The 13,713-nt window shown below is 40.2% G+C and overlaps 1 protein-coding gene across 1 annotated transcript; it reads right to left on the reverse strand.

Moving 5' to 3' along the window:
- Positions 1 to 11,513: 11,513 nt before the first annotated feature.
- Positions 11,514 to 13,123, reverse strand: LOC148299112 (uncharacterized). Its single transcript, XM_088276371.1, is given in 1 exon segment — positions 11,514 to 13,123. A coding segment is annotated over 1 exon segment (1,602 nt). The 3' UTR covers positions 11,514 to 11,521.
- Between the last annotated feature and the right edge of the window lie 590 nt (positions 13,124 to 13,713).

Raw genomic sequence — 13,713 nt, forward strand, 5'->3', positions numbered from 1 at the left:
CCGAGGAAAAGATTGCCAAATTAGACCGAATTAATGTCCTCAGTACTCGCCAGCTGTCGGATGCCAAAAAGATAGTAAAAAATCCAAGGGCAAACTCTTCACTTTCGCTGGTTGGGAGTCCTAAAAAGAGTCACTAACTGAAATCTTTGCTGGCCAAAAATGAAGGAAATGTGTAGCACTATGAATCGAGACATGCTGATCGCTAGTACATTTTGGCATATTTGTAGTAAAAAGGTGTATGCCATAAACGACCACAACGAAATGATTTTTTCGAAGGCCAAGAGGTTCCCTGATAAGATCCCTGCGAATCCAAACGTGAGCTATAGCGACCCATCAAGGTTTTCAGATTTCTCACCCTCGAGCTATCAGGTGAATTCGAAAGGGGCTAACATTTCCTCGAGCCATAAGACAGATTTTACAAGGCCTTATAAGAACAACCCAGGCGTGGGTGCATACAAGTTGCCAAGCATATGGGATAAATATTGATGATTCTCCTGTATAATGCTTCTGATTATAATGTATTTACTCAAATTATGTACGAGTCGATGGAGATAGAGGAAACTGCATCCAAATGCGAGTCAATGAGGGAGCCATCTTTGCTCAGCAACCCCAAAACCTATTCCGATCAGTTTTAAATTCGTTCGATGGATAAAAAATAATAGATGATAGAGGAGGAGGATGACGTTAAGTCCTTCTGCCCGAATAAGGGAAGACGTAACAAACCCGGAACCCATAAGAACCCCCCCAACTCCGAACATGTAGAGAAAGCCACAGCTCGAAGCATATAGAAGTGATCAATCTCAAGTATAATTGAACATTTTTTCAGTCATCTCTACAGTAAAAAGATACTGTGAGTTTAAAGCTTTTCTTTATCGATATTTTCTCCTCTGGTATGCTCAAATGCTTCAGAGGGATCACTCTTTGCTTAATCAATCAATCATTTTATACTTTACCTCACTGATTAATTAAAAAGTCAATACTGGTCAGAGCCTGAGCACAGCAATCTTGGGGAAAGGATTAGTGGCTGCCGATAAAGTTATCCGTTACTTTTTTATATTTTCAATGCCTTGCTCCAAGCTTAAGTCAGGATCTCGTTCTGCAATATGTTCTTTCAAAATAGCATATTGGCTTTTAGAATTTATTCGATAAGAAAAATATTTAGAAGAAGATTCATTAAAATAAATATCAGAGTCGTCAGTTTTATACAGCTGCTCTGCAACACGGACATGTGTTTGCAGACGTAAACCAAGGCTTTATGCATTACTCATGGAAGCAATGATTGCATGATAACTTCACTCCTTTTTCACCCGACTCCTGGCAAATCGGGCACTCTTCCACGAAAGCCTGCTTTTCAAGTTTCGTAAATGCCTCTGCACTCACACTTTCAACTTTCTCGGCTTCACTCAAGACTGGTACCAATCTTCGGATGATTGTCAGCTGCGAGGGATTGTCCAATGACCTTATCATGATAGTTTGAAGATCGAAAGAAAAACGAGCTTCAGGCGTAGTTTGATGCGAAGTATTTGAATGGTCTTCAGCTTGGCTCTAAGTTGTAGTGAGAGATGGAGTGAGTGATGGAGTGAGAGATAGAGCGGGGGAGGAAGCGAGTCCAATGACAAATGGCCTGAAATCAGAGGGAGATGGCCCATCGGAATTGAGCCTTTCGATGGCTGATGATCTGCATAAATGGCAGACTCTTGCGAACTCGGTCGAAGGAGTAGTTGCTTAACATTGGTAGCACCAGTACATTTTCTATTTATTTTTTATTGTTATTGTGGAGTCAGTTATAACGATTTAAGTGCTCTAAATTCTGGATTGTTCGAGACATGAATAAGATTATTGATTATTCTAGATTATTCTAGAACTATATTATAGAGATGCGGTAAAAATGCCATAAAGATGTATTGTATTAGTAATGCAAATTAATTTCCAAACCGAAGCTTTAGGCGACCTAATGTTGGCTGCTACTTTGGTATTTCATTTTTCCTCAATTAATTGTTATCATTTCTTCTGAAGTAATGCCCTAAACTTCCTAGTTAATATCCCAATAAAAACTGACCCTGGAGATAAGAAGCCAATGATTTCCCCCACAGACTCATAGGCCCATCCTATTGTATAATCTATTTTTCATTGACCAATTAAAATAAGTGTGATGCATTTGAAACTCTACTTTTCGTTGTTCTATCTGGATAAAATGTTATACTTTCTATCGTAATTTCGATTCGATGCGATCAATCTCAATAGCTCAAATAAAGACATTACTTACGTTTTACCATGATCATAGCCTGTGATTTTACGATAGTCTCCACTATAATACATAGGCACATCTAATAGAATTAGTATTTAAGTTACCTGAAGGAAATTAAATTCGAGGTTGTAGGTTTAGGGTTTGAAACTATCGAGATGAAGTGCAAGAGACTCATCCGTTATTATAATGATTTGCTAGGGTCGAACTGGCTTAGTTAATAATTTATAGGTGAATGTCGAGGGCAACCAAAATAAAACAGAACTATGCAGTGATTTCATCGAAGGATCAAACGACAAGTGTCCCAACCGTTGGCTCCGTTACGGAATCCAATACTTCGAGCAGGCGTAAAAAGCATGGCTTCTCCCTGTGCAAGTAACTCGCAGCCAATTTTGATCGCATCTACACGCAACGAGATCTGACTGTTGACGCAGACCACCCTCTCGAGAAAGGCGAGATGCTCCCCGCAGATTAGTATTCCTAAATAGGCCTTCATCAAGAAGCAAATTTTTAACCTTCCCTGAATTTAGTCAGATCCTAAAAGGCCCTTCTCGCGAGCCATGACTCAAGCAGTTAGTCTAGAATAAGAATAGGCCGTTCGAAAAGCAGAAAGGCAGGGAAGAACAGCTTGAACTACTCAATAAACAATCTTTCGAGTCGAGCCAATAGCGCCACCTCCCGTACAGAGAAAGGAGCCAGCCAAGTCGAAACAGCAACGGCTTGATGCATATAAACAAGAATTATCAACAAGCGAAATAAAACTAATACTACCAAAATGACGAGCATAACATCCAAAAAAATACGCGCCCGTCTGCGAATATGGAATAATACGCAGGAGATGATTTATTTACAAGCATCCATGTTTCCGTATCATCGGCTCACAAACACCAGGATGTTGGCTGGATGTTTAGTTCCAATCTCCATCTTTATCTTTGTACTGGAAATACATTCGGTTGCAATTTATATTGTATAGCTATTAATTTATATTAACTTATATTAACTTATATTAACTTTGTTCACTTAGATGAGTGCATAATAATTGTATTGCATTGGCTTGTATTAATCCGTATACATTTATTTGTACCCATTTTATACTAATCGACATCATATAAAGTTTATTGACGTGCAGCAGTATATGCATCGTAATTTTATTGTAGCATTTTATTTGCACTCAAGAATGTCTCACTCGGCCTTTTTTGAATCCAATGAAGCTGCCGATTTATTGATAAGCAGCATCTTTCATAATTGAACACGAAGCTTAGAGAAAAAGAAGTGGGCAGAAAGCTCGCGCCAATTTTAGTCAAAAATTCAACTGCCCATGCCTTAGAGTCATTCGCAAACTTTCACACCACACACATCCAGCTCTCAGGTAGCATCACCGATATCAAAAATAGTCACTCCATCGAAAGGGACACTTTATCAGTGAATAAAATCCTCACAAAGATGTTGCATGTGAATAAGAGCAAATTGAAAACCGAAGCATTTGCAAACTAATCAAAAAGGCCTTCGATAAAATCGACCATCAATCCAAGAATTAAGGACAACCTTAGAAATAATAGCAGAATTGAAGAGTAAATCAACAGCTCGATATCGGGAGAAAAGGGTAAAATGCTATTCCAGAATCAATCAGTAACTCTGCAGAATAAGTCGACGATATCAGTTTCATAAATAAAGACAATCGAAAAACTGCCTGAGTAATCCCCTCGAAAGGATGCTGCAACTCCTGAATAAATCGCCTTCGAGGCTATTAAGGCCAAGAAGTTTTTTATTGAGAATTAAAGCGTGTTAGCGAGGTAAAGAGAAGCCAGAAAGCTCCAAGAAGTCGAGCATAAGTTCAACAGCAAGCTATAAAAGCTCTAAAAATATAAGGAGAGGTTTAGTTTTGACTATAACTGCGATACTTTCCAGACAAACGACCCTTTTTCAAACAAGCCGATGTCTGTCAACGAAATATCATGCGCCATTCATACCAAACCAAATAAATAGTCTAGGGCCAAACAATCCAACTCAACCTTATCCTCAGCCCTATTCTTATATAAGCAGATACCAGTCAAAACTATAGATGATTAGAGCTTACATCTTGTCGAGGAAGATTTACGTGATAGCCTCAATGGGACATCAATGAGTAAGACTTTTTAATAAAGGAGTCGATCCAATCGCGTAAATCACCGACCATAATCTATCCGAAGGAGTGAAACTCGAAAGCATGACGAACAATATCTGCAAGCAGAAGTTTAGAAGACGCGTCTAAGCCCGCGTCAAAACCCTGCAAGAGTATAAACAGCATTTGTAGTAAAACTCCGGCTTTAAGTAGTATACATTGCAAAGTCTCAAAAATAAAATTAACCTCTCCAATAAGCAAAGAGCGAGGACCATTGCACATGAGGTTGAGAGCTCCTCAGCGAAAGTCACCATCGAGCTCAGTAGCTTCGAAAACACAGAGCAGGTGGAGCTGAGGATTAAAAATTCTGAGAGACTGAGACCAAAATAGCATAAAAGAATTCATCTTACTCTTCACAAAGGCCAAGAGTAGCCGGCTGAACGGAAAAGGAGACTAAAGAGTGAAACCGATTCCATTGACTTCAGCAACATGATGACGAGCAACCGGAAAAGTCTACTGACAAACTCATGGAAGCTCAAATCTGGCTCCCATAATGGCACCATCAAGGTCGGTAATACTTATTTATTTGAGAGTATTTGCCAAAACTCAGCTGATCACGCTTAATGATCGATTTCTATACATCATTATGAGTGAATCATGCTGATTGAGGATACTTAGGCATTAATGAGCTAAAACATATATCCTTACGATTTAAATATTCAGGATAATTGTTAGCCATATTCATTCATCAATCATAAATTTCTTTCTGTTCTGTATCTCCTTTCCTGTATTTTTTTGAGACTGTTCGAGTGGTTTCGGGTTTCGCTAAATTTCTGTTCGGCCATTCGTAATTAATTTTCCTTCATGAAGAGCTTCTCCTGCAAATCTTGATTTTCATCTAACAAAAAATCCCTCTTCCCGCATAAGTCATTCATTTCTAAATTATGTTTTTTTCTTTGCATTCTTCAAAGCTGTTTCAGTGACATGCTTTCGAGTTAGCAAATCCCTCATGCGCTTCGAATGTTGACCGCTATTGCTTAAGTTATTTCCAGGAGCTTGGTTAAGTTTTTCTTTCTCTTTTCCAGGATATTATTTGATTGAAGAGCCCAGTCTTTTGCTGGAGTTCGTTTTTTTTAGTTTTTCATTTTTTTTAGCTTATTTTTTTTTCTTAAGCTCTGCTTCCTTGAAGGCCTAAAATGTGATAAAATAGATTCCTTCCTTCTGGCATTTCTCTCTGTATTTTTCTTCGATGTTTTTGATGATCTACTTCTTTTTTTGCACTTCAGCCACCTTATTCATGAGCAAAACTTGTATTTTGACGAGCCCTTCCCTCTGTGATCTGATTTAATTGCCAAACTTTACTAAATTTGGCTATTACGGTTTCTCCTTGCCGTCAAAGTATGATGTCACTTTGAGCATTTTAATATCCTCCTCGATTTCTTTGATTGTAAAATCTTTTCGGCGGATCGACTCCTATAGAATGCGTAGTCTTTACAAATGGACTGTTAACTTGTTGTCATTTGATTCCCTGTTGGCACTTATGCTGACACTGCTGAAATTAGGATTCTGGTAGCTGTTGCTCATATTGTGATTACTGGCATTTATGGTACTTATGCTATTGTTGAGTAATACATTCAAATTTTCATCGAATTTTCTGATAATTTCTTCAGTGGTCGAAATTTCCTTTAATATGTCTTTTTCGATTTATTCGATCGTCGGCTTCGGTTGGGGAGTCCCCGAGATGTAAGGATTTGTATTAAAAATCCTTTAATTCTTCTGCTTCTGCTTGCTAGATTGCTCTCCTTTCGGGGTGGCTGTGTATTTATCAAAGACCCGCTCTCCATATATTGAATCGTAATTCATTCTGCTGCTGCGTTTCAGCTTAAAATAGAATTAGTAATCGATCGCTTATAATGACACGAAATTATAAAAAAACTGAAGCGGAAATTCTTAATGAAATTTATTTATATGCTTCTTTTGAATATAATTTATATGTCCTTCAGAGCTTTTAAACTATTGCTCAAAAGAATATAAGCAAGCTTAGTGTATTATAATTGTCTGCCTGTCTCAACTTTGATCAAAAATCTCTCCAGAAATCTTGCATGTTGATTAGGATCGGAGTTCTCACGAAGGCATCTTAGGTTCTTATGGACGTCCCAGATTGATAATTTTTGCTATATGAGAGAAACACTTTTTGGGCCTCTAAGTCAAATACTGCAAGCTGAGTATTCCCGGTTTTGTGACTAAAACCCAAAACTCTCCAAAACGATTCAGCATCCCATTTGCCATAATATGTGCTCTACGATATTGTGCTAATTACCTTAATAAGTACATTGCCAACACAGTCATCCCCACTGGGCTGGACATGCTTATCGAAATATGCGACCCCACTTGCTTTGGGATGAGCATATGTGTAATGCGTGTAGTTTGAATCGTTGTAGTTGGTGACATTCTTGTAGGAGTATTCAAACATTCGGAAAGTGCGGTCGTCGAGTGATGCAACTCCGAGATGAATGGCACAGGTGCGATGAGCGTTAGTGAGTATTTTGATGGCCTAGCTCATGTTGTTGGCAGTTGCTATCACATCCCTCAAAACGTAAGTCCAGGGGTTGCCAAACCTCGTCATTTTGATGGAATGTTTCGGGGGCAGCCATACTTTTTCCCCGATTGTGAGCTTTTCGGACATGCCAGTCAAGACTCCAACAAACCCAACCCACGCAAAGTTGGCATGCTTCTTTACTGCTTTGTCAAGCGGGTGATAGATAGCAATCAGAGGATACTTGTTGATTGGGTTGGCAGAATCCCAATCTAAAGCCCTCATGTGAATGGTTGACGCGTTCAGAGTAGCTTTCCCCCAAAGCCCTAGCAACAGTGCAGGCAGCCTTTACGAATTCAGGGAAAATGTTCAATCCTTACACATCTGATCTTTTGACGTTTGCTCCATCGCTGATGCCTCTCAACTCTTCGTAATATGCTGGAGTTGTGTATTTCTTAGTAATGGCCACGTTCAGTTTCAGTACACTTTTTAAATAGCCAGGAGCGCCATTTATGAAATACTTTTTAAGGAAGTCGGGGATCTTTTTATTGATGTTGATTTCAGCGTCGAGGTAGTTAATGTAATAGTTAAAGAAGTTGGCTATTTGCTATTTTAGCTATTGTTCAAAGAGCTCCCCATAAGCCTTTCCCATTTGGTATGCTGTTCCTTTCAAATTGGCAACATATACGAAATTGCCTTCAGGGTCATCTAAGTCTCCGATGACATATTTTTGCCCATTCTACGTTTATTTCAGAAGCCTTGCGGGTGAATCTAAGAGTTGCCTAGAGTTCGAGCCAATTTGGCACGACTGCTGACCCAGGACTATCAACTGAAGCACACAAACCACAACAGCAATCAGTCTTCCATTCTGGCCCAAGTTGTAAATCATATTTGAGCTATAAATCATAATGAGCAATATACATAATACAATCAGAGCATGTCACATTAATTTGATATAACTAACAAAATTGAACAAACTAACTAACAAATGTCAACACTTAGATTATAAATAATGTTTTGGTTTGGATTGCTCAAAATTGCATCAGAACTCAATTAATTAGAATTTAGCGGGAACAGCAATAGCGAACAATGAGCGAACAAAAAGGCCCGTACATCATCATGTACACACTCGATCAAAATAACCAGAACTCTTCCGGCTTTTATCGTGTCAATACTCTCACTGAACTCTACGAACGTATATTTGCATCTATGATAGTAATCTCCTATTTCGGCCAAAAGCTCATCGCAAACTCTTTGAATACGGACACTAATACCGATACAAATGGCAAAACTACTGTAAGTTTATCTGAAATATTGAAAACTATACGTTCTCTCCCTTACTTCAAAATATTCCAGCATGAAAAAACCAGGAAATCCACAGAGCTGAAATCGGTGCCGATGCAAGTCTTAAAAGGATACAAACTCTACGTGAAGGGGCGAGCTTTGTAGGCTCTGCAGGCAAGTGAACAAATGGCTGAGCATGCCCAAGACTAATCGAACATCAGGGCGGAACTCGAAAAAATTATGACGAACTCTGCTGTCAGCAAGAATAAGAGTCAAGAGAGAGTCGAAAATGCGGGGGATGAAATCGAGGAGGAAATTTGATTGCATCGGCTTGTCATTTTGAATGAGCCATGAAAGCCATGAGCGTGAATAGTCATTTTAAATAAATATAAGGATGGTGGAATTATAAATCTCAATTAACTATATCTGAAGCAGTTCGCCGATTCTGTTGTATGTTTCTAACGATACGCAGCTTGCCCAGAATGGCATTCTTTTGGAAAAAGACCCCGAAAGTGGCGCTCGTCGACGAGATGGAACAAGCAGTAAGTGCTTCCAATAACCTCTCATACATGATCCAGTAAATCAAATCCCGCAACGCCACCAAACCCAAGATACTTCCTCCCCAATAGCCCAAGTACAAAGACAAACTGACAGTTGTTTTAGAACTAGATGAGGTCATCTCCTATACCTTTACTCCCGACGAGGAAGGCTATTTGCTCTCCCCGTTGCGCAAGCACGACTACTATGCAGACTACGAGGAGTACGAAGCCTGTCTGAGTATTTACAAGAGGAAAAACCTCGACAATTTCATTAACTACCTAGCAGAAGAATGCGAGCCAATACTGTGGTCAACGGGAGTCCCGAGCTACGTTGAGCTGGTCATGAACTATTTAGACCCAAACAAGAAAATCCCATACCGAATCACCCAAGAGCATTGCGACCTCGTCCAAAATTAGCAAGAGCAGCTGGACATTTTTGTGAAGGATTTGAACCTGCTGGGTAGGGACCTATCGAGAGTGGTCTACGTCGATGCAAAACCCCTGAGTTACTGGATGTATCCAGAGAACTGCTACCCTCTCGAATAATTCAAAGCCGATATGACCATGGAGAGGGAAGACCTCAATTTGCTCCTTCTCGAGCTTGAGTCTCTCAAACAGAGCAAAGACGTTCGAGAAACATTAAAATAAAGATTTTAACTTCGGAGTCTCCTAATAGAAGCCCGTTTGCTTTGATTTCGGATAATTACGCCACTCATCAATCAACAATAATTTGTATTAGAGTTATTTATTAACAGTCCTGATATCAGGAATATGCATTTGATTGAATTATGAGTGTAAAACGGCATAGCGTCCCTCTCATAACTCAAGAAAATGTTCACATCCTACAGCACAATAAATATAAAATCTATTTCTTGAAAGTTGATGATGATTGAGGACTAGGAAGTTCAGCCATTTATTATGTGCATTTGATCTACAATCGTGCATATATGATTTCAAATGTAACTTATCTTATCGATTTGAAAATAAATTTGAAATATGAATCGGCCAGGCACCTCCATTTCAAAGGCTAAGGTCACCAAAACATCAGGATAAGACATGCACTATAACAAAGTGGCCCTCTAAAAAATACCCACGCTTTAGGACTACCGAGCTTCGAGAGATTGGGTTGGAGCTGTGGCTCTGCTTGAAAACGAAAGAAATGTAAACATCGAAACTGAAAATAGTCTCTGGCTTGCCTACTGCTATTTTCATATGGGGGAGTACCGCAAGGCCATTCAGATTTATGAGGAGTTGCTAAGGAAAAGCCCCGAATAGAAGGATTACCATGTCTTCAAGGCTTGTTGTTACTATGCGCTTTGCCAATACGATGATGCGAGAAGGGAAGCACAGAAGGGCGAGTAAACTCCATTGCAAATTCGCCTGCTTTTCCATCTTGCCCACAAGAAAAATGATGAAAAGACTCTGATGCAGTACCATCAGAAGCTGTAAGAGAACCCCGAAGATCAGCTATCCCTCGCAGCCATTCACTACTTAAGGAGCCACTACGAAGAAGCAACTGAAATCTATAAAAAACTGTTGCTGGAGACAAGAAAATTTGAAGCCATCAATCTCTACATTGCCTTGTGCTACTATAAAATGGAGTACTATGATGTCTCATTGGAGATCCTGACTGGCTACGAAACTTTCGACCCGGAAAGCATCTTCGCAGCCAACTTGAAGGCCTGCAATACTTATCAGCTCTATAATGGCAAGAACGCTGAGTAAAGCTTGAAGTCAGTCCGTCAGAAATTCAAAGGAGGTGATTTGATAAAAGAGAGTGATCTCCTGAGACATAACTTGGTTGTCTTTCGGAATGGGGAGAATGCTATGCAGATATTGCCTCCTCTTCTGGATTTGTTTCCTGAAACTCGTCTCAACATGGTCATCTACTGCTTGAAGAATTAGGAGGTTGACGAAGCCTTTAAGCTCGTCAAAGATCTCGACCCTACAAACCCGCGAGAGTATATTATAAAAGCTGTGGCCTACTTAATGTATGGGCAAAAGAAAGATTCAAGAGAACACTTAAAGACATCCCAGCAGCTGTTCCAGTTGGTCGGTGCTTCGGCCACTGAGTGTGATACAATCCCAGGTCGTCAATGTATGGCAAGCTGCTTCTTCCTGTTGAAACAATTCGACGATGTGCTGGTTTATCTGAACAGCATTCGTAACTATTTCGAAACCGATGATGACTTCCACTGGAATTTCGCGATAACATGTGCGGCAACAGGAGACTACAAATAAGCTGAAAAGAGCTTCCTTTTGATTCGCAACTAAAGATACAAATCTGATGAATGCTACCTGAAGTGGCTGATTAGAACTTACATCATGAACGGTAAAGCCAAAAATGCTTGGGATATGTATCTCTCGACTGAGACCTCAACTGACTCGTTCATCATTCTCCAGATCATCGGCAACGACTGCTATAAAATGGGGCACTTCTACTATTCTATCAAAGCATTCGAAGCCCTCTAGAAGATAGACCCCGATAATGACTATGAAGACGCTTTAAGAGGTAGCGTAATCGGAGTTTTCCAGCAAATAATTGCAGGTAAAGAAGGCATCGAACATTTGGTTGAGGGAGCTGCGATTCTTAAATCTCTTGAGCCCAGTCCGAGCGTACATATTTATTGAATATAGAACGACCACATCATCAAAATGATAAAGAAGTGGGGGAAAGAAAACAGTTTGGATTTTGAAGAGATTGGGCTCTGATGAGCATGTAGTTGATCAAATTAGGCATTACGAAATATTGGTTAATTATTCAATAATGAGAGGTATTTATAAGTTATATGGCTCCTTTATGTTTATCTGCAAAATCATGAGGGAGGTGGCATCTTCCAGTTTTCAGGGATAGGTCCATAATCTCGGATAATCTCTCGATGAGTGGTATAGACAGTTAAGATGGCTTCTTTAGTTCCTATTCCTGCGCCCCTGGGGTCTCCGCAAGGCCCAAACCAGTGGTTTTGAGGAGCCCCTGTTGTTCGTCCTCTGATTCCACAATACGTGACTCCATTAATTGTTTGTCCAAGCACTTTATCAAGGAAACGAACATCATTGGATACAACACCCGCAGTGAGATGGTGCTTCATTTTATTTAAAGATTTCAGAACTGTGTCGATTTCTGAGTCCTTATAGGGGACGATCATTTGAAAGGGGCCGAATACCTCTGTTGTGCAAAGGTCGAAATTGTTGACGAATTCCTCCAAAGATACTTACATAGCAGTCGGCTCATAGGATCCATAAACTTCGGGTATCTTGTGGTTCTTCAGGGGATTCCCTCCGAAGGCGATTTTAGCTCCTGGAATCGCACCAATCTTTTCAATGTGCGACTTAATTTGCTTATTGTTCCATGTAATGACCGGCCCAATGGTGAGATCTTCTAATTTTCTTTTCGAGGCAATTTCTTTGATTTTGTTCACAAACCCGGCCTTGTACCAGTTTTAATGAACGAACACAATGGATTGCGCAGAGCACTTCTGACCCGAGGCTGCGTAACTGTCCTGATCGGACTGCCAGCAAACATAATCAAAGTCAGTCACATCTGGGCCCAGAATCTTCCAATCGAATCCCGCATCTTCAATCCTGACTTTGCCATTGTTCAATCTTGAAATATGCTCAGCGACTTGGCTGCTTCCCGTGAACTGAATTACCTTGAAATCTGCATTTTTGATAATGTGCTCCATGCTTTCATTGCTGCAATTTATGAAATTGATATCTTCAAGAGGTAAACCGCAATGCTGACTGAAGAGAATAAACTGTTCCATCACAACCGCCATTTTATTGTCGCATTTCAGCAAGGGTCTGTTGCCTGTTAAGAGAGCTCCATAGACTTGCAGGCAGGGGATTTCTATTGGGAAGTTAAAGGGGCAAATAACTGCAACATTACCATAAGGCCATCTATAACCGGATGATGTCTGACCATTATGGTCTCCAGAAACGGAGAAAGATTGCTGGAAAAAGCGAGGGTTGTCTCCTGTGAAGTTTTCAAAGAACTTTCTCGTGACCACCACCTCTCCAATGACTTGTGGAGTGCTTTTAGGCATCACTCTTTGCGTGAGCTTCACAAAGAAGTCCTGAACTTCTGGCTTCTTCATTTAGCTGGCGATGTTCAAGAATATTTATCCGTACATGTTGTACCGATGCACATTTTTGATCGGGTTATGGAGTCCTGAGCGTGACACACTCTTTTGAGACTCAATAAAGGCATCAAGTTCCTTCCCGACAGGAGTACTGACGTTCATGAATTTCTCTCCATTCAGGGGATCAACAACTGGGACCGTCGTCTGGTAGGAGATGCACTTCCCATCAAGAATATTCGTAACTGTATGGGGCTTGGAGCCACTGAGAGTGTAAGGGTCAACAGTTGCCCATTTAGGCAGCACTGCGAACCCATATTTCACTTTAAAAAGAGCCCTCATCTTGTTTATATAATAATCTCTAATATTAAATGATCATATCTTTGAAATTGTCCCAACATAATGACGAGTCTTTCATGCAAACTAATTAATAATGAAGCAGAAGTTATGCCCTCTATGGCATCATGTAGTTTGTTGACGTGCGGAGGATATCTAAATTAATGAGATAAGTTGCAATGATGCGCACTATTTAATAATTGAATCGGAATTGATTTTTGAGTATGTTGTAGTCGTCGCGGAGGTAGCATCTCACTGAATAACAACCTTCTCCAGGGGTGGACTTGCAAGAGTCGAGTGTGGCTCATGCTTTTAAGGAGTATCGGTATCGCTGGGTGATCGTGGGTCTCGCCGGCTTCATGTTTGTGATCAATGGGCTCGCTAATAACACAATCATCCCGATTGCGAAGAAGCTGCAATAAGTTTACGGGGTGTCGGAGTTTGTCGGAAACTTGCCAATCACCATATCTTTCTTGGTGTACTCCTTGATGAACTTCCCAGCCAATCACATCATCGATAAAAAGGGACTCAGACATAGTTTCTTGATTGGAGGAGCCCTCTATACATTAGGCATGTTCCTGTACGCCTTGATAAAC

The sequence above is a fragment of the Brachycentrus maculatus genome, unplaced genomic scaffold (genome assembly GCF_059751285.1).
Source record: "Brachycentrus maculatus isolate JH-2025_06_01 unplaced genomic scaffold, ASM5975128v1 h1tg001333l, whole genome shotgun sequence".
NCBI classification, from domain to species: domain Eukaryota; kingdom Metazoa; phylum Arthropoda; class Insecta; order Trichoptera; family Brachycentridae; genus Brachycentrus; species Brachycentrus maculatus.